General features: G+C 43.6%; 1 protein-coding gene across 2 annotated transcripts; it reads left to right on the plus strand.

The window, feature by feature from the left end:
* CLDN18 (claudin 18) lies at window positions 1-27,250 on the plus strand. Of its 2 annotated transcripts, none has more exons than XM_017664003.3 (5): window positions 1-569; window positions 18,609-18,773; window positions 19,383-19,500; window positions 23,588-23,698; window positions 24,644-27,250. In XM_017664003.3, exons 1-5 carry the CDS (start codon window positions 350-352, stop codon window positions 24,813-24,815), a joined length of 786 nt encoding a protein of 261 aa, XP_017519492.3. In that variant the 5' UTR covers window positions 1-349; the 3' UTR covers window positions 24,816-27,250. The 2 variants fall into 2 exon arrangements, with proteins under 2 accessions (XP_017519492.3, XP_017519490.2); XM_017664001.3 differs by lacking the exon at window positions 1-569 and adding an exon at window positions 9,347-9,684.

The raw sequence follows: 27,250 nt of genomic DNA on the forward strand, positions 1-27,250 counted from the left end.
ACTGGCCATTGTGCATGGCCTTCCAGGCAGCACGCTCTGCACTTGCTTCACCCTCTAGAGAGGAGAACCTGGCTAGTAGGAAAGAAACTCCCTCAAAAGGTAAACAGTGAGTAGAATGTACATATGGTGGAAAACAAATGGCTCCTGGTACCATGTCACGGGAATTATCTCACTCACTCAGATAAAGGAGCAGGGCGAGCCCAGTGGCACCAGTGAGTCCCCTCCTCTATTGCATGGCCCATTCGTGACGTGTGTCCCAGCCTCTCCAAGAAAACTCTACCCCTGCCCTCAGCACTCTCAGAGCTGGGCTGTTCCTCTGTGTGGCGCTCTGTGAACGCTGTGCCCCACCATGGCCGTGACTGCCTGCCAGGGCCTGGGCTTCGTGGTCTCGTTGATTGGGATTGCGGGCATCATTGCCGCCACCTGCATGGACCAATGGAGTACCCAGGACTTGTACAACAACCCAGTGACAGCTGTATTCAACTACCAAGGGCTGTGGCGCTCCTGTGTTCGAGAGAGTTCTGGCTTCACGGAGTGCCGGGGCTACTTCACCCTGCTGGGACTGCCAGGTGAGGACTGAGTACCCGGCAGGCTGGTGGCTGGTGGGAAGATGAGGTGGACATGAGACTGGACCTCTGCCTGAGGTACCAGATAGGAACCACTGGGGAGGAAGGAGCAACAGCCACCACCAGAGTGGGTGCAGGAATCTTGGGGAGAAGAGCTCTCTGCATCTGTCAGGGCTCCTGTTCCCCTAACTCTCCCCGAAGTACACTTTTTAAAAATAGCTCCTATGTAAGCAATGGCACTGAATCTCAGTCACCCACAGGACCGGGACTCAGGAGGCCCAGATTTCAGCCACTTCCTTCTTTTATCCTCAAGATTCCTCCCTCCCTGAATTGGGGACTATGAATCTCCTGAACAGAGTTCTGTCTTCAGGCCCCTTGTGCCTGGTGCCAGCTTCAGGGAAGCTAAGCACACAGCAGCAACAGAAACGGGGCCAAGGAAAGGGACGGAGAAAAGGGCCCCAGTGCTGTGTTTTTCTGGGGTGTGCCAGATGGCCCCCTTCTCTGTGGCTCTAGGCTCCTGACCTCCAGGACATCTTGGCCACATGGAAGCAGATTCAGGGCACTCTGAATAGAGGCCTCTTGGGGCAAGTGAGCTATGCTGTATGGGGCAGAGATCTGTGAGCTGTGACTCCCACCTCCCCAGATGAGCACATGGGCCACACAAGGATCATGTGTGTGTGTTTGCTTTTGTGTGGTCGTCTTGACTTGAAGAAAAACTCAAGTCTCAAGAGCAGATGTCAAAAATGTTAAAAAAAAAAAAAAAGAGTAAATGTTAAAAGTATCTTTCACTCAGGTAACAGTGTAAGACAATGAATAAACATGCCACTTTTATTTCCAGTTCCTTGTTCCTTCCGTAAATATAGATCAAAGTCTTGAGAGGGGCACTGACCTAAGGTGGGCATTGTGAGGAGGATCAGAACCAGAAAACAGGGCTTTCCTGTCCAGGAACTTGCCCCTTGCCTGCAGGGCCAAGACTCAGACGTGCAGGGAAAGTGAAACGTGAGGATTTCAATAACACAGTAGTTCGTTATTTTGTATCTTCCATGCTTAGCAGTGGAGAGCACCCTATAACCTCAGGATACTGTGGATGCACCCAGATTAGGCATGGCGGGGTGCCAAGTGAGGGCCAGTGCTGTGGAGAGGAGACAAGGATGGAACTGCTCAGGGAAGGCTCCCCAGAGGAGGAAGACTACAGTGGCCCTTGAAAGGAATAGGATTTTGAGGGAACAGCCTCACTGAACCAGAAAGAATGTGGGCAAAGGCATGAGGGTGCTGCCACCCAAGGCCTATTTGGGGCAAAATGAAAGAATGACCCCAGATAGGGGAGAACATTTCTGTGGGGACAGTTATGGAGAGTACTGTACGCCAAGGGGCTGGGCAGAAACTATAGACTGTGAGCCAGGACAGTGGGTCACAGGTGGGATCTCCCTCCACTGGAGTCTGGAGGAAAGGTGAGCCATTGCCACATCCCTATGTCCTGACAACCTCTCCTCAGCTCCGGGTCTGACCACCTGCTCCTGGGGTTCTCCCTCACCTCAAATGCAAAATGCCCAGAATTTCTCCAGACGTGAGGACCTGAGTCCACACAGAGCTAGAGGCCATGGCAGGCGGAATCAACCTAGGGCTGACCTCACACTTCTCAGAGCACCCGTGTGACATCTGAGGAGGTCATACTGCTTCACAAAGGGCAAATCACAACAATAAATCACACACTAGCACTTGGGTAAACAATGCCTAGCAGTGTTTTGGGTAACCTCTACAAACCACCCTGTAAGCTTGGTGCTACTATTATCACCCTTTCAGAAACAAGGAAACTAAATCTGGCTAACCAGCCCAAGGTCAGACACAGATGGTGACAGGGCTCAGACCCTGTCCTGCCCTGGTTCACAGCCCTAACTGGCAGCCCTGGGGCTCTTAGACTCGGACAGAAATCTCTCTTCTCCCAAAGCAGAAATCTCTAATGCAGAGGTGCCCTCTATCCACATCTCTTGCCTAAGCCTGGTGCCAACTTCTCCTTGCAGGTGTCCTGGGCTGACAACAGCTGTCAACACCCCCACACTTATTTTACAGATGAAGACTCAGGAGGGCAAAGTGACTTACCCAAGTTCACAGAGTTAAAACTGGGCCAGACTGACACTGCCTGTTAGGCTTTCTGTAAGGACATGTGAGTGTGCATGCGTGTGTGTGTGTGTGTGTGTGTGTGTGAGAGAGAGAGAGAGAGAAGAGCTTTCTGGAGCTGTCAGGGCTCCAGAATTTTGCAGGAATCCCTTTTAAAAGAAACAGTTCTTGCAGACTCTCAATGTTGATTTAAATTGTATTTATTTTTATGTCCCTTTAGTATATACACATATAACAATAGATTTAAATTCCTAAGGCATATAAATATTATACAAGTAAAAAACCACATTTAAACATATAATACAAGTAACACTAAAAAAACTAATAAACCCAAATTTCAAAATTCATTTGCTGTTAGGGGTAGCGTTATTTTACACTTGGAGTTTAACAGGACAAAGATACAACCTCAAGCCCGTTTTTGTATTTCACCGGTTTCAGTGTTTTGACTTCAATATTGTTAATGCAGATCCTCTATTCATGTAGAGTGGCATTCATAAGGTACTCATGTCTCACACTTAGCCACAACTTCATTGTTCCATCATGTCTTGGTAATGAGGTGTCTGACTTGATAGCTCTTTGCAGTGGTCTTCTTCACCTGTGGGAAGGTTGTGTGGAGGAACTACTATAATGTGGGTTCTAAGGCTATCAGTTATTTTTGGAATTGGGGAGGGGAGGTTCTCTGCTGGGTATTTACTGCCACTAACTGTTGCAGTCAGGTATGTGCAAGGACAGGACAGTGTGATCCTTGCTGGTGATGCTGATTTGGTATTGACCACCAGGAGGCAGGTGTCTGAGCTTGGCGTGCCAGTACCACAAGGTGCGGGATATTTCCCTGACTCCATTTCCTGTCTGAGCTAGAATGACCCCTTTGTTCATGGAGGATATCACCTCACCGGGCCCTGGCAGAAATAGGATCATAAACACTAACATAAACATAGACCGTAAGTGGCCAGCCTGAGGATCTGGAACATACTCATTTTTAAAAAAAGTTTTTTAAATTTTATTTTTGTTTTTATTTTCAGTATCATTAATCTACAATTACATGAAGAACATTATGTTTACTAGGCTCCCTCTTTCACCAAGTCCCCCCCACATACCTCTTCACAGTCACTGTCCATCAGTGTAGTAAGATGCTGTAAAATCACTACTTGTCTTCTCTGTGTTGTAGAGCCCACCCCGACCCCCCACACATTGTAGATGCTAATCGTAATGCCCCTTTTCTTTTTCCCACCCTTATCCCTCCCATCCCACCCATCCTCCCTAGTCCCTTTCCCTTTGGTAACTGTTAGCTCATTCGTGGGTTCTGTGGTTCTGCTGCTGTTTTGTTCCTTCAGTTTTTTCTTTGCTCTTATACTCCACATATGAGTGAAATCACTTGGTACTTGTCTTTCTCCACCTGGCTTGTTTCACTGAGCATAATACCCTCTAGCTCCATCCATGTTGTTGCAAATGATAGGATTTGTTTTCTTCTTATGACTGAATAATATTCCATTGTGTATATGGAACATACTCATTTTGATGTCCTTTCCCTTGCCACTGAAATGAAAGCTGAGCTGAGTTACCAACATGTATGAGTTACTCAAGAAGATAAAGAGGTAAAGGGTTTTCCAGGAAGAGAAACCATTATTATCTGGAAAAGATACAATGGAATGAGAGAGTGTAATGTGTTATGAGAATTAAAGTAACTTAATTTTTTTGGGTGTAATATGAACTGGGGATGGGGGGCAACACAGGGCACTGGTATAATGTTTAAACACTTAGGAATAATATCTTTAAATATTTGGCAAGAATCAAAATGAAAAAAGAAGCTTTATTAAGAAAAATGTTAAAGCTTTAACTAAATGGAAATATATAGTACAGGTTCCTAGATAGGAATATTATAAAGAAGTGAATTTGTCCCTAATTAATGTATAAAATAAATAATATATTGATAATAATAAAATGTATTGAGACCTTACTATGTGTTAGGCATTAGTTGGTTAAATTAACATATATGTATATACCTGATTTATGTAATAACAAATTTACATAAATAACTTGTATATACGTATTTTAATTTTCACAAAAATCCTACGAGGTAAGTAGTATTGTTAGCTCCATTTTCTAGAAGAGGAAACTGAAGCACAGAAAGGGTAAAGAATTTGCCTAATGTCACTGTAGGGTCACTGTAAATGGCAAGGTGAAGATTCAAACCCAGGCAGACTTTCTCCAAAGCTTAAGCTACATTACAGGAATTCTAATCAAAATCCCAGTGAGAATTTTCCTTTGGAAACTTGACAGAATGCTTTTCTATAAGAAGAAACAAATGAAATTAACTTTTAAAAGTTTTTTTAAGAAGAAAATGAAAGTGATTTTATATTAATGATACCAAAATAAAAAAAGGAAACAAACCAAAATTAAACACATTTATAAAAATGTGTGATTTATAATAATTCTAAGAAAATCTTGTTTCAATAAATAATTGCATCTTCCAAAAAAAAAAAAAGAATAAAATAAAAGTAGGGGACTAACTGCCAGATATTCAACCAAATTCCAAAGCTGTGATCATTAAAAATGCATTTTGGCCCAAGATGGACAGGTACGTCAATAGAACAAAATCTAACATTAGAAAGACATGTGCAAATTTAGTACAGATAGATGAGGTTTTACAAAGCAGTGGAGAAAGGGAAGGCTTTTCAGTAAGTGCTGCAGGGATTATTGATTAGTTTTTTTTGAGGGAAAATAAAAGAATTACAGTAATAACTGACATATATACCAAAGTAGATTCCAGATTGATTATATGTAAAAATACATAAGATACTCTTAAATGTTCTAATATTCTAAAAAATTCTAATAACTTTCTATTCTTTTAAATTGAAAATAAATTCCTAAGCATAGAAATGATGAAGGAAAACATAAAAGTAAACTCATTTGACTACATCATTCAACAAATATTAATTAAGCACATGTTATGCACCAGATACTGTGGAGCACAGAAATGGAATATATTGTATTTTTTCTAAAACCACGAAAAAAATTAAAAAGCAAATAATCAACAGGAAAAGATCTTTTTAGCACTATATTAAGATCCTTAACAAATAAATAATTCAGATAAATTGATAACAAAATGCTCAAATTCCAGTCAATAAATGAGGAAGGAGTGCAAACTTCAAAAAAAGGAAAAGGAAAAAACAAGTTCTTCATAAATATTTTCTTAAAAAGAGTTTCAAACTCATTAGTAATCAAAGGAATGCAAATTAAAGCATGTGATCTGTATTACTTAACAAATTCACAACATAGGTAAGGGTGTAGTGAGATAATATTTTTCAAATACTGCTGGGAATAAAATTCATAGTAAAAAATCTGTTTCTATATAGAAAAGATTTTTTAAAACCTCACACCCTTCAACTTTGTAATTTCAGCCTTAGAAATTTATCCTAAAACAGTAATCAGGAATGCTGGCAAGGAGTTTTGCAAAGATGTTCACTGTAACATTGTTTTTCATAGAAAAACCTGGGGGAGGGGTATAAATCTAACTGCATAAGAATAGATGTTGTTTAGGTGAATAACAGCATTTCTATATAATGGAGTATATATACGCATATCAAAATACTAATTTGCTCATATAAAATTAAATGTTTAATATTAAATATACTAAATGTTGTGTATAAGGAGTTTTAACTGCACATATATGCAATTAAGTGAAAAAAGCAAAACATTAACTTGTATTATTCCTTAATCATGTAAAAAATACATACAGAGAAGGAACAAAAAGGAAGTAGGCCAAATAATTTGTCTAGATTTAAAATTTTGAGTGATTTGTTAAAATTTTCTCTACTTTCAAATATTTTATCATGACAACAAAAGATAGAATCAGAAATTAGTGATATATAATGTGGTGATATTTTTAAAGAAAAAGCTAATAAGGTATCAATTATTTGTCCTGCTAATATGTTAATTTACTTCCTCCCATATTCTTAGCTATTACAGTTTATATTACCATATGACCACCATTTTTGCCTAGTCACCATAGATAATGTTATACATATTAATATTCCTAAAAAGAGGTAAAGAAAAGATGGGGGAAATTTTTTCTCCAATATCAGTAGACAATATACGCTCCTGAATATTATAGCCTGAAATGAAACTGCCAGAACCATATTTAAACCTGAATATAGGGATGATTTTCCCCTAAGAAAGCAGCAAAAGATTTTGTTCCTTGTTAAAGGTAATTAAGCCAAGTTGTACCAACCCTGTTATTATTAAACAGGTCATGAATTATCATCATTTATTATTTTCTATATTATTATTCTATATTATAATCAGAACATGAGTTATCATTATTACTAGAGATGCATTTGATACATTTAACAAAGCCTATTGCCATGAACAGGGAAGCCAAATTTTCCTCAGTGGACCCCCATTCACTTTTGGGAAGTGATATCTAAAGCTGTGGTCCACTCATTTCAGAGCAAAGCAAATTCACCAGGATGTGACAAATCCCATCTTCCAGATGTTTTAAAACATGTCAATATTTATTTCACATAAAAAAAGTGTGTAGACCTATATTTTCTTTCTACTCATTCAGTATTTGCCTAGGAAGAGATGAATTTGTTTATGCTTTAAAATTAACTTTTCCTTTGTCCAAAAAGAGTCATTGCCACAGTTTCAAATAAGAAAGAAAGCCTAATTCATTATTACCTGAATAACTTCCCTGCCCCCCCACCCCCTGACCCTGTCTTGAAATTTTGCATAGGGAATAAACACATTTGCATAGGGAAGTGGGAAGTGGGAGGGAAAATTTCCATGAGTGAGAATAGATAATTGGTAATAACCTTTTTCTTAATTTGCATTTTCAGTATACCATTTTGGTGGTACTATAGTGAAGATATTGGGTGGGGGGCTGGTCTGTTGGATAAACATCATAAAATGAACAACTGGAAACCAAACTCAGAGATCTCTTAATGAAAAAAGTCTGCCTCTTGGTTGAAATATGAGTAAAATGGACTTTGTCCACAGAAACAATGGCAGAATCATTCCTGAATTATTTCAACATTTTCTATCTACTTTGTCAATTCCCCTCTCAGAAGAGACCACAGTCACTTTTTGTAGTTGTCCTGCCCCACTCTTTAACCTTGGCCTTGTAGCTCAGGTCAGGGGATGCAGAGCCACCAACACTATTTCCCCAGAAGTCACATAACTCTTGCTAGTAACTCTTGGTTTTCTGGCTCATGCTTCACTCTCTACAAACACTGATCCCAGAACCTAAAGCAAGGAAGGTGACTGGTTGAGGGGAGTGTTGCCTTCATTCAAATTAGGGGAAAGACCTTCCATATTTGCTTTCGGTGTTTACTGGGAATAAAGCCATGGGAGCGGTGACTGGGTGCACCCAAGATAACATTGAAATGTCCAGATGCACAGGCTTGTTTCCTGGAGAAACTGTACAGGTTAGATACTGGGGTGTGTGTAGAGGTGCATCCAGGCCTTGAAATATGGATATGGGAAGGTCTAATTAAAATGTACCTGAATTCAGAGGGCAGACACAGATAACCCACAGGAGGCATCAGACAGATCAGTTCTCTAACAAAATAGAACTGTGGGGACAAAATGCAAGGGCTGATCTCAAGACAAGTCTCTCTTTTGTGTGATTATATAATTCCTGATATTATGACCAACTGTAGTGAAAACTCTTCCGTAAAATGTAGAAGACGGCATGTGCAAGTGCTCTTGTTTAATCTCCACCTGTTACAGCTGAAGAAACTCTGGCCTGCAGGGGCTGAGCAGTTTGCCTAGATCACCCAGCACACACCGTTAGGGGCAGCATCAGGCGCAGATTCTAGGCCTCTCAGTAACCAGGTCAGGGTCTTTGGCCAGCCAGCCCTGGACCCTTCTCTGGCCTTCGTGGAACCTTCTGTATCTGCCACATGCTCTTCCCCTGGGTCTTGTGGAAGGGTGGGATGACGGTCAACAGCACGCCTTGAGACTTCGCACCCTAGTTCCAGTACCTGTGGACCAAAAGCATCTCTCTAGGATTTGGCTTCCTGGTCTCTACAGGTGGGGGCAACTTTGCCTGCCCCTGCCACTCCGTATGGAAAGAGAGAGCCCCACACCAGAAGATGAGCTGTGAGCTCCACCACTGCCCTCTTAAAGCATCTGTGGTTCAAGCTACCGGACAAGTTCCTTAACTTCCTGCACCTCACTTGACTCACCCAGCCCCACAAAATAGGAGTGGGACACAATAATGCCTTCCCTACCCATTTATCTAAGATCGAAATGTAAGAATATAAGTGAAAAGTTTATGAGCTGTGAGGAGAAATAAGAAAGTCTGGTTTAAGACACAGGGCTTCCGCGCGATTTTTTGTTTCTGTGTTTCTTCTTCTTAGTGAGATCAGCCACGGTGGTTTAGCATGAGGAGCAGAGCCAAAGGAAGGGCCTGTGGGGGTTTGCAGCCGGGCAGGGCCGGGCAGCTTTCCCCCAGCGGCAGGCGTGCTGGGGGTTTGAGGGGCTGGGGGCCGGAACGACGGAAGGGCGTCGGCTCGCAACTCTGCCCTCAAACCACCAGGGTCTGCACAGCTCCACGGGCCAAGTGCCTCTTGGGGCCACTTCCCTAAGAAATGAAAAAATAATGCCCTTGAACCAAGAGTGAAACCCAGCTATCTAAGGAAAACACTGTGAGCAAACACCAGGAACTGCGGAGAGCCATCTGATTAGGGCAGCTCCCCTCAGGAGCCCAGCAGGCCAGCACCTTCCACCCGGGCAGCTGCTCCGGGGGTGGCGGCCGGAGGGCAGGGTGCCGGGGCCATGTCCACCACCACACTCCAAGGGGTGGGCTTCCTCCTGTCCATCCTGGGCCTGGCGGGCTGCATTGCCGCCACGGGGATGGACATGTGGAGCACCCAGGACCTGTACGACAACCCCGTCACCTCCGTGTTCCAGTACCAAGGGCTCTGGCGGAGCTGCGTGAGGCAGAGCTCGGGGTTCACCGAGTGCCGACCCTACTTCACCATCCTGGGCCTTCCAGGTAGGCGCCGGGGGCACAGGGGCCCGACCAGGTGAGCGCAAGGGAGCGGTCGTGGCTCTCAGCGCACCCAGGACTAGGAAATCGCCGCAGAGCCTGCGCCGCGCTCCCACTCTGGGGGGGACCCTTGCAGGGTTAGCTCAGCAGAAAAGGTGTGAATAAGAACAGAAATTGGCGCTATGTCAAAGAGGGCTTAGGTCAGATGGGAGAGTATGGAAGAATTCATACTCAAGTCAAAGGACTCGATAGTAAAGAAGCAGGTCACCAAAAGAATGGGTCTATTGTAAGGGCGTGGCTCTTACTCATGCTACTAGACTGACGTGCCTCAGGGAGAAGCTTAACGTGCATGTGAGGTGCTCCTGCCTCCATACACATGGGAGTAGGCAAGTTGGATGGTGTTTTCTTATAGCCAGAGTTTACTGAGAGCTAATTTCATTTCACTTTCAATTCAGTTTTTCTATGAAAAGTTAGTCTCTGTAGGTGAGGGAAAAACGTATATTGCCATTAAATTATAAATATCCTTTTTCTGCATTTGTGTTGAGAAGTTCTGGTATGCACTCCTGAAAAGAATGTGTCAGAATATAATTATAGGACTATAATTATCTTATAATAATTTCAGAACATAAATATAATTAGAGACAATAACTTATAATGAGATATCCTTTCACCCATGAAGATGAATAAGCTAAACCTCTGCTCCTAATACAGATAAATGTTTCAAATACATATCATAGAAACTTGGCATTCTAGATATTATGGAAGCTCTATTTGTATATTTTTTTAAAGGCAAAAAGAAAATAAAAGGTCCCACCAACTAGTGGCTCCAAGGAGTGGCCAAGATGTGAGTTTGGTGAGGAAAGGAAAATGGTGTTGGGTTTTCCCTCTCTGAAACAAACCTCTTGTGAAGAAATTTGCATGAAACTGTTGATCTGTGAAGCCCTTGACATTGAATTGTGAAAAGCAATTCACCTAATTCATCATCATTTTCAGAAAGAAAATAGAAGATAGGTAGAAGAGTAGAAAAAGTTGCATATTTACTCCATTTTTAGGACCACTTACATTGCAGGACTGACAGGATCACTAAGCAAGACCTGCTTTGGGACACTAGGGAGGCAGAGTCTGCTCAGAGGAAGAAAGCCACGGAGGAGGGGTTATGCTGACAAGCCCCAGCAGCCATCACAGGGGTGCACCCCAGTCCTGCCTGTCTGGCCTGGGGCACAGGACTGCACCAAAAGCTAGGAAAGACATTTTTGGAGACTGAGTTTGCAGAAAACAAGACGCTTTGAATTGTTGATAATCTGTGACAATGGAGAATAATGTGAATTTAAGAATAGCCAGCCCCATGCAGCAGGACTGACTACAGTGTAAACTGGCATCCCGAAATGCAAATATTTGTTTGATAATTTAAGATTTGGGCAACTGAGGTAAGGGTTGGGCAGGAAGATTACCAGGAGGGAAAGGCTGAAAGAAACTCAAAAGCTGAAGGCAGGGACATGAGGTGAAGCAGCCAGAGGAGGTTAGAGGGTGGCTCGTGGACATCTGTGGCTCCTGAGGGAGCTGAAAGGCATAGATAAAACCACCCAGGCTTAGCACCTACAGGGAACTCGGCCATCAGAAACAGCTGCTGAAAGCATTCTCCTGGGCATGACATGGAGCTTAGGGAAGAAGGACATGAAGCCAAGGAGCTGGTTGAAATGCTTGGAGATAGAAATGGAAGGATGTAGAGAGTTGAACTTGAACCCAGGGGAGTATCACTCCCCAGAAGAGAAGTAAGCCTCAAAGTGCTATGAAGGCGTGAGGCTGATACCCTTCTAATACTTGAGTTAATAATCGTAATAATCACTATCAATTATTCAATTCTTTCTAAGTGAACACTCTTCCTTGCAAAAATGTCTCTTTCCATTCACTGATTAAAATGTATTATGTTTATTTAGAATTTACATCCATAGAATCATTTAGTTCCATTCCACTAGCTGTATTATGTAATCTACAGATAGATAAATGAGGTAAAGGGCAGTAGCTGCAGGATTCTTTACCTGTATGTTACCAGTTCTGTATAATATTTAGCCCAGGATTCCTTCTCACCCTATTCCAAACAATGTGGCATGCAGTAGCTCTCTAAGGACAATGTCCAGAAATAAAAATAGCTACCTCTTACTGAACTTTACTTAGACTCTCCAGTTTAATCTTATTAAGGAAAAAGGTGTTAGCTTTATTTGTACAAAAATGGAAAGTGAGTCTCAGGGGGACAAGGTAACATGCCCAGATTCCAATAGCAAGAAGATGGCAGAAGCAGGATACGAGCACAGGGCTGAAAGACTTCCAACTCTGTGTTTTTTCCCCTGCCCCATGCTCAGGCCCTGTTTCTACATTCCAGCTAGAAGCGACTGCCTTTAGAATTGAAGAGATTGGTCTAGGCTTGAACATGAAGAGAGTAGAAGGTGCATGAGCATCGTGACCCATTTAGCAATATCAATAACAATGCACAGTTAGGAATACTGAGTTGGAAGCGTGATGACTTGTATGTCATTACCATTCCCCGTCCCTGGGGACAGTGAAAGGGAAAAGCAAAGGGCAGTCAGTGAGCGGGGTGGGGAGGAGGCACGCCTGGCAAACTCATGTCCCTGGCTCCGTGATAACATCATAGTCAAGTAATGGTTTTTCTACTGTGTTTGTAAATGTTTAGACTGAATTTGGGGCAGTATCAGGGGCTTACAGTTAGTGGGCAGTAAGTTGGGGTTGGGAGCTTAGTTTGGCCACCTACATCTCTTGACCTTGCTTTCCCCATGTGTGAAACGCCTCACAATACGGCATTTGTGAGAAAGTGCTCTGTGACCCATTTATGAGACCTGGTTCTTGGCATCATTAAATCATTACTGCCCTGTCTGCACCACCCAGCACTCACAGTTAGGACGTTTGATCTTTCAGACTTTTTTTTTCTTTTCCAAAACCAAATACCTTTCATGAACTCAAATAAGCAAAGCACAGATTATTAGGGGTCCTTTTTTTCTCCTTTCCATCTCCATTCCACCTGTGTTCTGAGCACTTCCCCGGTTCTCAGCCCTTTTTTTGGTACTGAGCATCTAGACTTTTTTCATATAGTTGACTATATTTCCCCCTTTCTACCTCAGTGTGAAAAATCAATGGCCACTGGAGAACCAGGGCATGTCTCATCCACCTCTCAGTCATATTTATGCACATGGGAACAGGAGGTTTTCACAAAATCACGTTTAAGCAGAGTATATTTCCACAAAATCTAAAATCCATAAGGGAAAACAATCTGAAACTGCTCTTAATTAATTGCAAAAATGAACTCCTTTCTGAAGGAGCTGCCTTGTTTATTCTTACTCTTGGCTGAATGGTTCACATAAAGTCTAATGCTCATGATCCCGTGACATCAGCTGATCTTTCTCCAAAATCTCCTGGAAAAAAACTGGCCCTAAGAGGTGGAGTGATTATAAGTTAGTTATAAAGATCAAATGAGATCTGAGGGAGCCTCTTGGTTTTTGGCCAAGCTGCTTTCCCATTCTTCAAAAATGAGACAATTTTAGCACAAAGGTGCCTTTTTAAATATGTGGTCAAACATCTAAATGTGTACACATCATCGTACATCTGAAGGAGACCCCACAGACAACTGAGAACACATCTACAAAGCCCAAGAGAACCTGGGCCTATGGTATAAAATGAGACTGTTTGCCCTGATTTTTCCAACCATCAAAGCTGGGTAGACCCAAGCGTCAGAATGCCTCCTCAGCCCGTGGTTGGGGAAGCTGCTGCTTTGATAGTAGGGACAGACACCCACACAACATCATGCCCTAGCGTGGACTAGTCAGTGGGGTGGCACCATTTCTTGGTGGCGACACCCATAGCCAGAGCTAGGTAGCTCGACTGCACCTGAGAGGCGACCAGGAAGGACAGTGAGAATGGAGCCACTTCCTCTGCCCCACTGCCAGCCAGATCCTCGGCCCGTTTTTCCTGATCTTCTCCCTGCTGTGGTCCAGGCCGTTCTCTCCCTCCTCTTCTCAAATCTTCTCCTCTTGCCCTTTAACTCCCTTGCACTTGGCTTTTTCAAATCCTCAACCTTATTTATCACCACGTGAGAGGATTCAGTTGTAGACACAGTTAGTGCACGCTCAGCCATGCGGGGTTGGAGAGAGAATTCTTTTCAGGGAGAGGGAGGAAACTGCTCCTTACTCAGTCTGCCTTGGTTCTGTGCCGGCACCAAGTAGCACCTGGTCCTCCCAGTATCTCTGTGCAAGAGATATCTCTGTCCCACTCCAGAGTTGAGGAAATTCCACTTTAGTGAGGTTAAAAGACTTGCCTAACCATGCTAACCTGGTTTCGCATCACTCTGTAGGATTTCAAGATATATACAAAGGCCGTCCATTCTGGGTCCCTGGGCTCTGGAGAATCTCCTGCCCTGTTCTGAAGGGGTTTCCTCTGAGGTCTGGCCTCAGACTTCTCTCCTCTAGGCTCCCCTCCTTTGGACTACTCCACCAGCACGTCCTGCATCCAGTCTGAGGCCAAGTGTGCCTGAAGGCATTGGTTCACCCCTCCACCCTAAAGAAGGCCCCAGGTCAGGCCTTTGGGTCCTGGCGCCCCGCCGCCTCATCAGCCCCACCCCCACGCCCCGGCCAGCTCAGTGAGAACAGCCCCTAGAAACTCCCTTTCCTCTCAGCTTTCCACTCTAAGCACCTACTCCTGAGCCCTCTTGAAGGCTGGGCTGGTTTCCCAGAATATTCCTTGAAATTTTAGTTACTGAACAATTAAATGAAAATCTCTAGGCATAGGGCCAAAACATTAGAATTTCTTTGTAAGTTCCCCCAGAAGGCGCTAAGGTGCAGCCAGGGTTGGGAAGCACACCCAAAGGTACCTTGCTTGTCAGTCCATAGCTACTTTGGGGGACTAAGATATTTTGCAACAGGGAGGGAAGGCTGAGTTCTCATTTTCTGTTTGCTCCTGTTAGCCCTGAGTCCTGCCCACCCTTCAAGTCTGATAATGCCTCATTGTTCATTAGGAAGAATGCTGTACACACCTTTGGTTCAGGGCATCAGTCTACAGATCCCGTTGACTCACTGTTATCAGTTGATAAGCCTATGCCTCTTGCTCAAAATATCAAATAGGAGACAGGGTGGCTAAAAGAGAAACCTACCTTCTTTGGGAGCAGGTTACATATCTATTGAGAAGGATTAGAATCTCAGATAGTAGAATCTTCCAGGTGGAAAGGAAGTTCAGGCCACCATCATGCATCTAATGGTAATTAGGAGACATAGGGGGGTTCTAACAATGAGTGATGGAGAACATTTCCCCCCACTTCCTGGCACCTGCCTCCATCACAGCCCCCACTCTCCAAAGAACCCCCACAGATTCTCCAAAGTAGGGAAGACCTTGGTTCATCCATCTAGGCCCAGAGTTGGGCTCTGACAGTGGCCCCACAAAATATAAACCAATGTTGTATCTTCTCCAATCATAGGATAAAAAAGGGGGTAGGAGTAAGCTGAAAAGCAATTGTAAGAAATAAAAAGGAGCCTAGGGTCAGGATAGACCCTTGTTTTTCAAAGCAGGTGCCAGTGTTTAAAAGAAATGTAGCAATCAAGAGAGAACAGGAAAGAAATGAAGCCTTGTCATACAAACCTGATCCAGTGGAGGCAAAAGGGCATCTGAGGGCCTGAAGCAAAGGACAGGCTGGCCAGGGCTCCAGGACCCAAGGGCTCCTGTGGCCCAGCAGCAGGTCCCCACACCAGACAAACACAGTGCTTTCACCTCCACCCTGGCAGCATCATTACCCTTCTGATCCAACAATGATCGGGAAGGCCTTGTACCTCAGCCACAGCCACGGCATCTAGGTGATACGTTCTCAGGGATAAATAGTAGAACCACTCAATCAAAAGAGAACCAGTAACCCCACACCTGCCAAGAGTTTGGAATAGTGTAAGTTTTCATAGAATGAGTAAGGAACATCCTTTATCCTACTTGGTTAATATTGTTTGTTTGTTTGTCTGTTTGGTTGGTTGGTTGATTGGTTGGATGGTTGGTTGATTGACTCTGGGTTGTTTTGTAACCAGATGCCTTGCCAGGTGCTTCTCAAAAGGAATAAATGATTTTGTTCTCTGAATAGCTTAAGGCTTAAAATATCAGAATAAGAGCAGTTTTGAAATCTCTAACAGGTTCCTGGGTAGATTTGAAGTTTATCAGAGGGCCCATGGTGATAAGATGGAGAGAAAGTCAAAGTCCCTTCCTCTTCTCATATGTCCAGATTTCTGGTAGTAACACAATAACAGAACAGCCTGAAGATGTTTTCTGAAGTCTGGGACTGCCCCATAAATGTTCCCTCCATAGCTTTCCTGAACCGTAGGCTTACAGCTTAATTGTGTGTATTAAAGAGAACTAGAACCATACTATGAGCTATTGTCAGGAAGTGGTTCTTCTATTATGATTACTTAGCCAAGGTACATCCAAGGTGAAGAGAAATTTGAGGTTCAAGATTTCCAGTAAAATATAATCTTCCCAGGTTGTAAACTGTCTGAAGACAGAGATTATTTCTCATGAAACTGTATATACCTCCTACAGTATCTGGCAAAGGGTTTTAAGATAATTTGAGTTTATAGATTCTTGAATGAATGAGTGAACTTCATGGATGAGCATATGAATATGTTACTGTATGGCTGTGGGAGCACCCCAACATGTGCTGGACAAGCTGAACCAACATGGTTCTCGTTCTCTTTAATACACAAAGATGTAAATGAATACACAAGTAGATGACAACTGTTTGCATTTGTTAATGAGGGAATGAATGGGGTGTTTGTGTCTGGCATTCTGTGGGGCCATCAAAGCCATTGGGCAAGGCTTTGGAGAACACAGGGTGACATGCCAGATCCCTTCCATATGCGGAGGGCCACTCCAAGGCCCTCGTGAGTTCTCTTTGCCTTCCTGGAGTCACACAGCGCTAGTGCCAGAACTTGACTGCAAGCCCAAGATGTCAGTGTTAACAAATTCTCCACATCAGGCAAGCCCATAAACCAACACATTCACCCTGGGACTATAGTTGCAAATAGGACCAAGACTGATAATGGCCACTTATAGAATTCTCTTCCCAGCACAGAAGTAAAGTTAAAATCAGAGGTTTCTTTGGGGAGAAGAGAACCATAATCATCTGAATGGAGGTCAATGGCATAGAACTAGAGCAGCTGGATACCATCAATCAACTTTACACAGGGAAATGCCTGGTGAGAAAGTTGCCAGGGCCTCCATTCCTCAGATACTGCAGAAGACTAACAAATTCTACATGACTGCCCTCTCCCTTTTCAATACGTTTCACTGATCACCAATTCATCCAGCAGGACAAATTGCCTTGTGATACACACCTTAAAATGAATCAGCTGGCCATTCCACTGATATTCGCCATATTTGAGATGGAAATCTTCCTGAAGAGATTGGAGAACATTCTCTCTCAGGGCTCCCTTGTCTTGAGAGTGACATTTATAAATAATCTCCTGGGATAGGTTATTCCCTGAGATGATTTTTGAAGAAAATTCCTTTATACATTCTTAGCATCTATTTCAGGGGATGGCATAATATGGCCAAGTCTCCAAGTTTGGAGGATGCATTCTGTTAGGAGCTTGCAGATCCTTGTACCTTGACAGCAGCCAGAATTTGGCCTGTTTCTGCAGAGCAAAGTACCTCAAAGCAATGGACTGTGATAGCAAAGTCCATTTTGAGACAGATCTGGATTTGATCCCCAGCTCTGTTTTTCCCTAGATATATGTCCTTGGGCAAGTTTCTTAACCTCTGAGTCTCAGTTTCTTCAACTGTGAAATAGAGGTAATAATACTACCTACATTACAGGGTTTTTTTTGTGTCTGGATTAAATTTCTTAAGGTCTTACAAGCCCCTAATTGCTCTCCATCAAAAGTAGCAATTGGCTGTGACAACTAGGGTAGATGGAACTCTCTGCTTTGCTTCCCACAGTTCTTCAGTTCTTCCCTACCAGAACTACCCACAGTAGGGGCCTTTCCATCTGGAAGACAGAAAGCACTCATTTATCTTCCTTTTGTAGAAGTCATTAGGCTAGTAGTTGTTGTGTTTAATGACTGTCTTTCCCAGAGACCATGTTTGACCTGTTAATTGCTGTCATCCCCATGCCTAGTTATAGGAGCTCCATATAAACCACTGAGATGAGACACTGCACTTCCAAGATGCACTGCAAGCTACTTTGGATATGTCTGAAGGAGAGGTCACTACAGGAGCATGACCTACATCCTCCATAGATTCTTGGAGAGGGTGCAACTGAAAAACTGGTCATGTTGAAGGGCCTGCAATTGATAGAGTCATCTTTTTATATATACCTAAAACTTATAGCTCACCATGACCTTAATAGTTCCTTTGGAAAGAGGCAAAAATATAGTACCCTTGGTATATCACCTAGTTACTTTGCATCCTTATATGCTAAATAAATACTGGGTTTTCCTAAGGTGGACACAACTATATTAAGCAATGGGCCAATATGAAATGACTAGAGAATGTATTTGGGTTAGGAATCAAAGCACCACAGTTCTCCTATAAGCTCTTTCAATACTTTTTAATGTCACCTGAGTCAAGCCATTTTACCTTCCTGGACCCCAGATTACCAAGCTTTAAATTGAGGAAATAAAATAGCTAAATTCCATTGTTCCTCCCAACTCCAGTGGTCCATAATTTTCTCAGCGTGAATATATCTGTGTGCATGTCCTTCACAATTAGAGGACTGTAAATGCATTTCCCACAATTCCACATCCTCTGACAATGACAAGGTTCACATTTTAAAGACTTGCTGTACCTTGGAAGTTTGGTGCTGGCTGATTGTAGCTGCTTTGCTTTATTAAACCAGAGCCTAATCAAACATGGTGAGGTGGTCTTACCTGCCCACTGTCTTTCCCTTTGTCGCACAGCTATGCTGCAGGCAGTGCGAGCCCTGATGATCGTGGGCATTGTTCTGGGTGCCATAGGCCTCCTGGTGTCCATCTTTGCCCTGAAGTGCATCCGCATTGGCAGCATGGAGGACTCTGCGAAAGCCAACATGACACTGACCTCTGGGATCATGTTCATCATCGCAGGTAAACAAGGAGCCTGGGGGCCCTTTTTCAAATGTGCTTCTGGGAATGTCAAAGCAAAATTATTCTGGCAGAGAAACATTTTTCTCCCTATTGAGCATGGTTTGAACATGAATCACAGCCTTACACACTGAGATTCAATATCTGAGATTAAGATCCAGTTGTACTCTACAGGGTTAGCATGAGGGCTAAATTCCCTTAGCTGCCACCCCACCGCATTAAGAGATTCCCAACCTTAAAGTAGTCATTTGACTCAATCCCTAAAGCCATTATTTTGGTAAGACTCTATAAAATGATTTTAAGGCAAGAGCTCTTGACATCATCAAAGAACAAGGCCCCAAATATTTGTACTATTAATCACTGGTCCCAAGATGCAGGGAAAATCTCCTTCTGGACACATACAAGCCCTTCCACAATTAGAGAGATGAGAATCCAAGCACCGAGCATAGTGCCTAGTATATACTGGGAAGTCAATAATCAATGTTTAGATTGACAGACCTGCTCTAGGAATGGAATATTCTGCAGCCTGCTCATTTATACACCTTTAAGCATACAGTGCCTCAGAAACATTGTGATCCCTGATTCTGGAGCTTTCTGGTCCTTTGTCCACAGGTCTTTGTGCAATCGCTGGAGTGTCTGTGTTTGCCAACATGCTGGTCACTAATTTCTGGATGTCTACAGCCAGCATGTACACCAGCCTGGGTGGGATGGTGCAGACTGTTCAGAACAGGTAACCTCCTAATCTAGTTTCAGTAGTCCATCATGAATATTGTTGTAAAAATCTGATTAAACACATATGCCTAATGTGGCTGTCAGTGCCTGAAAAAGCAAAAATTATCAGAGGCAACCATTCCTTATCATAAATCAAGAATGATCTGTAAATTCATAAACTTCATTTCAGTGAAATATCCTTGGTGATATGACTGGAGGCTGATCTGACATTTGCACTGAAATACAGCGACAGTTCACAGTATTTATCTAACACTCTTACACAGGCCCTATTGTGTGGCAATGAAACTGACACTATTAGCTCAGGCATGAAAATGAGCATCAACCCATGTCTCCATTCCATGATGGGAACGTGACTAGGGACAGGTAAAAGCCTGAATAGAAATGAGCACGATGCAGTCTTGGTAACAAAAGTAATGTTACTTCCTGGCACAGCTGCCTCCTCCTCTCATTCATTCATTCATTCATTCTACAAGTGTTACAGAGCACCTGCTATGGGCCAGGAGCTCTTATGAATGCTGGCAATAAAGACAAGGCCCCATTCTCACAGAGGTTACAGTGTAGCAGAGGGAGATGAAACTCCAATACAATTTGGTGTCTGAAGGAGGGTAGGACTGTCAAAAGATGGCAGAGCAATTCTAACACCTGCATGCATTTAGCTACTTCAAAGAGACGTGTTTCATAGCAAGAAGCTGTAGCAAATTCCTGAAGGAGAAAGATCTTGTCCTGGGAAATTGATGTAAATATTTTACCTCAGTGACACATCATCTCCAGAGTGGATACATTTGGCATTTCTCCAGCCACACCATCGTGGGATGTGTGTGACAATGCAATAAACCCATCACTCTTTGGATCCCTGGAGCTCCAAACCCTATCTATGTTCCTGCTTTGTTTTATGAATGGGAAGGAAGTGATCCCCATAAGCTGCCCTCATCCTCCTCCATGTTCCTCCCATGGTCTCTTTGTTACAAGGGCAATTTAGATATTCGCTGACCAACTCATCCTGGCTTTCCTGGGACTCCCCCAGTTTTAGCACTGAAAATCTCAACTCCTGGGAAACTCCCCTATCATGGGCAAATCAGGATGATTGGTCAGCCTACTTAGAAGTACCCACCTTGTCTGGAGTATCTGGGTGCCTACTGTCACAGCCTCTGCCCAGAGGAGTCACCCGCCCACCTGGCATCCTGCACTAATGCCCACCATCACTCTCTCACACCGTCTCACGAGAACCTGCTCCTGGCCCTCAGGCAGCCAATGTCAGTCCTGAGACGGAAGCTGTAGAGCTCTGAAAGGGCTCCGGCATCTTCCTCCATGGATGGGCAGCTGTTGGTCCTCTTCTTTCTGTCTTCTCATCTTCTCTACCCAGAAGTCACACAGCACAGCATAGCTTCCAAGAGAGATCTTGGCAGTCAGTGGATGGGGCTTTGGCTCTGATGCCCTGTTTGGTCCCCATATGCCCTCCTCTGCCATTGCTGCACTGAGTGTAACTGGAGTCTGAGCTCTGGACCAGAGCTACAAACTGCCTTCCTTCATGCTGTACACAGTTTGTGAGGTATTTTGTATTAACCTAACCATTTCATTTTATAACCTGAATTAATCACCAACTTTTAAAAATTAGAAGTGTCACAGGTTGGGTCACACAAACAGATCCTGAGAAACAGATGCTGAGGATCCAGGTGCCAGTAATGTCTTCAGGAAGGGGAAGCTGGGTAGGGATTGGGGGTGCCCTTCAGATGAAGTCTGGGACTCAGGCCTGATCCCAGGGAGCTGGGGGGCATGAATTACATCTCAGAGGTGCCTGGACCCAAACTGCCAGAGTTCAGCACTGTCAGTCTCTGTGCCTGTGGTTAAAGAGGCTCCAGTGGCTGAACCAAAACCAGAACTCCAGGGGGAATCATGGGGCCAGAAGCAAAGAAAAAAGATTCCAGGAGCTTAGAAAGAAACTCAGAAATGGTTAAAGGGACAGAAGGAACCTGGACAAAGCACATCAGTGCCTATTATGGAGATTTCATACCACAAACACACACACACACACACATATCTATTTTTCCAATTTCTTATTTTTAAAAAATCAAATATCTGGTAGCACTGGGCTCTCATTCTCATATGGCAACAGTCTCTGCAGCTGAGAGGCAGCTCAGCTCCCCAGTTTGCCACAGTCCCCACCACTCTCAAATGACCCAACTCTGAAGCTGCTTATCCTCATGTTTGTGGGGGGTTTTTCCCCCATATAACAGAGTTAATAAAGTGAAATCTTTTTATACCCAGCCCACTTCACTAAGTTTTTTACTTATCCCAAATAAGTATTTAAGTTTTTTAACCTTGACCAAGAAGGTCTAAATTGAGGAAAGGGACTGAATGCACAAAAGATAGATTCATGATTAACAATGAGGCTTTGGAGGCAGAGGGACCTGCATTTGAATTCTGACCATGCTATGTCCTTCCTGGGTCTTTGGAAAAGTTACTTAACCTCTCTGGGCCTCAAATTCCTCATCTGTAAAGTAGGTGTAATAAATCCTATCCCAGTAGCTATTGAGAGAATTAAATGAAATTCTGATAAAAGTGGCTATAGCAGTGTCAGTAGGGGCCCAATAAATAGTGACTGTTGTTACGATTAACATTATACAGTCTCTCAACCATCTATGGGGATATCAAGGAGAAGGCCTCTGTCTGTGCCTGGGCAGAGACCAAGGCTGCCCCAGGAGATTCACTGCGGATCCCGCAAGGGTCCCCAGGTACAGGTCAGCTGTTAAGTCCACAGCTACACTGAGAGGATAAGAGGGCAGGATAAGGATCTTCATTCGAAGGCAAGAGCCCTCAAACCAAATATCTGCCTTTTCCTAGTCCAAAGGAAGTAAAAATAGCCTACAGATAAATTTTCTCCCAGAGCTTTTCCAAGGTCCGAGCTCCGTCTGCCAGCTTTGCTCTTCACATTACACTAGGTCATTAGGCTTATATTGTTTACTTTGATCTTGCTAAAATATTGTGCTTTTTAAGCACATCTAAAGTACCTTATTTTCTTAGGTTGCAGAGGTCTGCACACATTATTACTGTCTTTCTTCCTGGTATAATGCTCTTACTTTGTGATTATAAACATACCAGTGATTCTCTCTGTTGCACAGAGAGCCCCAGGCTCTCTGAGGAACACAAAGGGAAACCTCCATGGGCAGGTACCCACCGTGCTGAGCTCTGCTTTTCTGCAGGGGAGCTACCATTGAAATGCCTGCTAACATGCCAACACTTTTTGTCATTGAAGATTTCATCATTCTCTCCACCAGCTAAATGTCGATTTAAAATCAGAAATCTTTTATTCTCAGGAGACTTTTTTCTCAGACAATCCTGTTCTGATGTAACTGAGTCCCGTTGCAGACGGCCCTCCCAGGGGAAGGGTGCCAGCTTTGCAGTGAGACCACCACAGGTCAGCAGTCCACTGTGGGCTGGAGCAGAAGCACCATGAGGATGGCATCTGGGTCTGTCTTTTTCACCCTGGTGTCCCAATACAAGGCACTGCATAGTAGGAGCTCAGTAAATACATGTTGAATAAATAAGTAAACAAATGAATGAAAGGATGCATGGTCACTTCACATTAGTTCTTTCTGAATATAATGCTTCTACCTGCATGGATGGTTGCCAGGGTTACTTGAGTTAGGAAAGATGAAAGCTTCTTGGCCCATAAGAACTCAAGGGACCAAAATTCCTTAAGAAATAATAACTTGAGACTGATTTCATCTCTCTCGAGCTTCTCTTGCCAAGCCTTTAAGACACTCCCCTTTGCCAATAGGGAGGGAGGGGGATTTCCTGTAATGTCTTCTGAGATTAAAGACATAATTAATTCTATGCTTGAGTGATGCTAAGGGCCCAAGAATCCCACTGCTCTTTTGCTCACTAACCGCAGTCCCAGTTCTGTTCTGCAGGGCACATGATCAGCTGGCTGTGATCCAGAGGAGCACGTCTTGGGGGGTGAGGCAATGTGTGGAGATTGGCATGGAATCCAAAAGTGGGGGTCAGAGAGTCTGCATGGCCAGGGGCAGTGGGTGGAGCCTGGAGAGTTGAGTCAGTCACGTTCATAGCCATATCTCCCCACGCAGGTATACTTTTGGTTCAGCTCTGTTCGTGGGCTGGGTCGCTGGAGGCCTCACGCTAATTGGGGGTGTGATGATGTGCATCGCCTGCCGGGGTCTGGCACCCGAGGAAACCAAGTGAGTCCCCCAATCTGAATGCAATCAGGCATTTGATCCTAGTCCATTTTAAAGTATAATTTGCAGCCAGAATGATCAGCTTACATATATAGAAGAATTTCATAGACTAAAGGGTCATGAACCTTCTTTTACAGGGAACTAAAGAACAGAACAAGAGTATTTCAGCCTGAGTAGCTTTAGGAGTGATCCTATTTGAAGGAAAAAAAGAAAACATCCTTCTAGGTTCCCTCTGACTCCAGTATTCTGCAACTCAATGGTTCTCAGCTGGGAGCAATTTTGCCCCCCAGGAGATATTTGGCAATATCTGAAGACTCTTTTGATTGTTGCCACTTAGGGCTGGAGGTGTGGAAGACCTAGGCATCTAGCAGGTGGAGGCCAGGGAGGCTTCTTAACAACTTGAAATGCAAGGGCCAGCTCCCAGCCCCATAGCAAGGAAGCATCTGTTCCAAATGTTGGTAGTACTGCTGCTGAGAAATGGACCTGCAGTTCGGATCCCAGTCTGGTGCCACAGGTTCTATGGCACTGTGACCTCTAACAAGCCATTTGCCCTCCCTGGGCCTTAGTTACTTGGTTACCTTATCCATAAACTGAGCAGATTACAGGTGGTGGGCTGGATGTAAGGACCTTCCAGCCCACAAATTCTATGATTCTTTGGCATAACTATGTTCCCCTGGACATTGTTTCTGGTTCAGCTTCATTTTAATTGATTAACAGAGGGCATTTACTCGTTACTAACCACCAGCTCTAAAACAAAGCCAGAAATTCTGCCCCACTGCAGGATTCCCAAAGCCTAGGTTGTCCAGCTGTCTCCATTTGCCCAAGACTGAGGACTTTCCTGGGGCATTGGGCCTGCCATGCTAAAACTGAGACCTGCCAGGGTAAGTGGGGCGGTTTGGCCTCCTTCCAGATACATCTGTTGTCATGGAATGTTTTCTTTTCTTTCAGCTACAAAGCAGTATCTTATCATGCCTCCGGCCACAATGCCTCCTATAAGCCTGGAGGCTTCAAGGCCAGCACTGCCTTTGGGCCCAACTCCAAAAACAAGAGGATGTATGATGGGGGAGCTCACACGGAGGATGAGGTACAATCTCATCCTTCCAAGTATGACTACGTGTAGCACTCCAAGACATGTCAGCACAGGCAGAAGACACCCCCAATGAGAGCTCCCCCATAAAACAAGGACATTTTTCCTTGATTCGCAATTGCTTTGGACTCACAGTTGGAAGTTAGAAAAGCCTTGATTTCACCTGTGGTGAGGCCAAAGGGTCTTGGCTGCATGTATCTGTCTCCTAAGTATTCCATCACAAAACAGCTGAGTTATCAGATGTGAATTAGAGGCTATAGCTCACATTTTCCAAACCTCTATTTCTTGTTTTTTAAATAACCTTCTTAATCTTGTTAGAAATGGCATAAAACTAAATGTGATTTATTCCCAGAGGAATTAATGTTTAAACAAAAGGGTATTAATAAGAAGCCTACATGTCAGAACATGTACCAGGGAGTCACTCTGGCTGGGAGAGGAGGGAGATTAAGATAAGAAAGATTGCGTCACTTCCCAAAAAATGCAGAAAAAGTTTTAAACAAGCCAGTAAAATTAAGACAAATGTAAAAAAAAGCCTAGTATAAATATAATTTGCTTAGGCGACATCCAGGAAAGAATGTGAACCCTGTAGTACTCAGCCAATGAGGAACCAGGGGAGGGACTTGCAGGCTAAGGAATAAATTGCTCGTGATAACCGCCCAGAGTGCTCCTGCCGGCCAGACACCCAATCTTTCAAGACCGTCATTAAAGCCTCGCTCCGCTGTTCTCTTTGACTAAATTTGGACCAGTGAGAGCGTTTCTCACAATCTGATGACAGAATGTGTTTTAAATTCCTATAAGACAATAGCCCATTGATTATCTATTTCCCAACTCATCCCCTAGAACAATTCTGAAGGGAAAAAAGGAGAGTCAGTCAAAAGGCATCATTTTCTGCTATTTGATTTTTGTCTCCCTCCCCACAATCTGGCTACTAATAAATACTGAATGAAGGAAAGGTGATACGGGAAAGATATTTATAATGTCCCCCAGCTCATTATCTGAGTTTTTGTACACCGTGATCTTGATTGTTACCTGAACTGAAGCGATTTGAGTTTGAGAAAACCAAGTCTTTTTGCTGCTTTTGGCATCTGCTGATTCCAGCAAGACTCTCCCCCAGGCTTCCTGGGCTCTTCACTACAGGTCCTTTTTCTGCCACAGGCCAGAAAGTGTCCCTAGAAGGCTGAAAAATGAATTTTTTTTTGTCAACCTGAATATATTTGGTATTCTAAATGTAGTTAGAACAAATAATGTATTAGTGAAATGACACACTGTCTCTGTGAAATAGCCTCACCTGTGCACGTGGATAGAAGAAAATGAAAAAAATAATTGCTTTGATGTCTATATTTTACTTTGTAAAACCACACTCAAGTCGTAATTTCACAAGTGCTCACTGATCCTAATTCTTTCCCTTTGAGGTCTCCAGGACTCTTGACTATGCATGATAGTCAGTGCAACCCATTTAAAAGCCAAATAATGGAACACAGCAAGTCCTAGGAAGGGAGTTGAAAGCAGTTCTTTAAAAAAAAAAGCAATGAGCCTGAATGTAATGTTATGCTTCCAAGTGACACTTGTCTGCACTTGTCCAGCTACAGGCCCCTGTCAGTTGACAGTAGCACTTATTAGGCACTGTGGTCAGCTTTGTTACTCTGACAGCTGGTCCTTCCCTTCGTTAAATTCACCTACAGTGGTTGGACTGTTGGATGTTCAAGAACTGAAAGTGCTTTGCAGCCACACACCTTCCCTGGGTTTGCATCGCGGCTGCAGAGAGCCTAACCTCCTTCCTCCAGGCCACCGGAATTCCACCCCAGCACAGAGCCGGATGCACCCGCCCTGGGGCAATCTAACCACTGGGTCATTATTTGGGAAAACAAAAGTCCTCACACCAACAGTGCCTATGAAAGGGACCTCTAAGGAGACAGGTGGATGTTTGCAGGGGTCTTCAGGCTGGACAGACTATGTCTGAGGAAAGACCAGATCGTGGCTCATTAAACAAAGGAATTGGGTGCACCGAGAGCCAAAATAAACTTGGAGACTCTTCACCGAGACAGCCATGCTTTTAGACCAACTCAGTAAAGTACTCATGGAACTCATTGTCTGAGAGGGGATAAGAAATAAACAGATAAATCGGTTCAAGAAATTAAAAAAAAAAAGCAAGGGTGTCGGAGAAGGAAGCTGAGCAATCTAGGGCATGGAGATTATTAAGGGTTCTTGGGATTTGAGTTGAAGGTCATGGGGTACAGCAGGCTCTCCCTTCTACCACCAGAAAGTCCCTGATTGGGTCTGAGGCACTGTGGTGTGCCTAGGTTGGGTTTTAAGTTAGCATATTTTCTATCCAACACTTAATTGCTTGAAAGCCTTCATGTAATTAGATAGTGCTTTATAATTTTTTTGTTGTTGCTTGGTCTTATTGTATATGCATTGAGTATTGACCTGCATGTTTTGTTAAATATTAAAAATATTGTTATATCACA

Source organism: Manis javanica, chromosome 3 (assembly GCF_040802235.1).
Source record: "Manis javanica isolate MJ-LG chromosome 3, MJ_LKY, whole genome shotgun sequence".
NCBI classification, from domain to species: domain Eukaryota; kingdom Metazoa; phylum Chordata; class Mammalia; order Pholidota; family Manidae; genus Manis; species Manis javanica.

Excerpts from the sequence above, each read along its gene's own strand:
- CLDN18 (XM_017664003.3), top strand. The coding sequence starts at position 350 with ATGGCCGTGACTGCCTGCCAGGGCCTGGGCTTCGTGGTCTCGTTGATT. Across the intron at positions 18,774-19,382 it reads GATCATGTTCATCATCGCAG|GTCTTTGTGCAATCGCTGGA; the intron begins GTAAACAAGGAG and ends CTTTGTCCACAG. Across the intron at positions 19,501-23,587 it reads GTGCAGACTGTTCAGAACAG|GTATACTTTTGGTTCAGCTC; the intron begins GTAACCTCCTAA and ends CTCCCCACGCAG.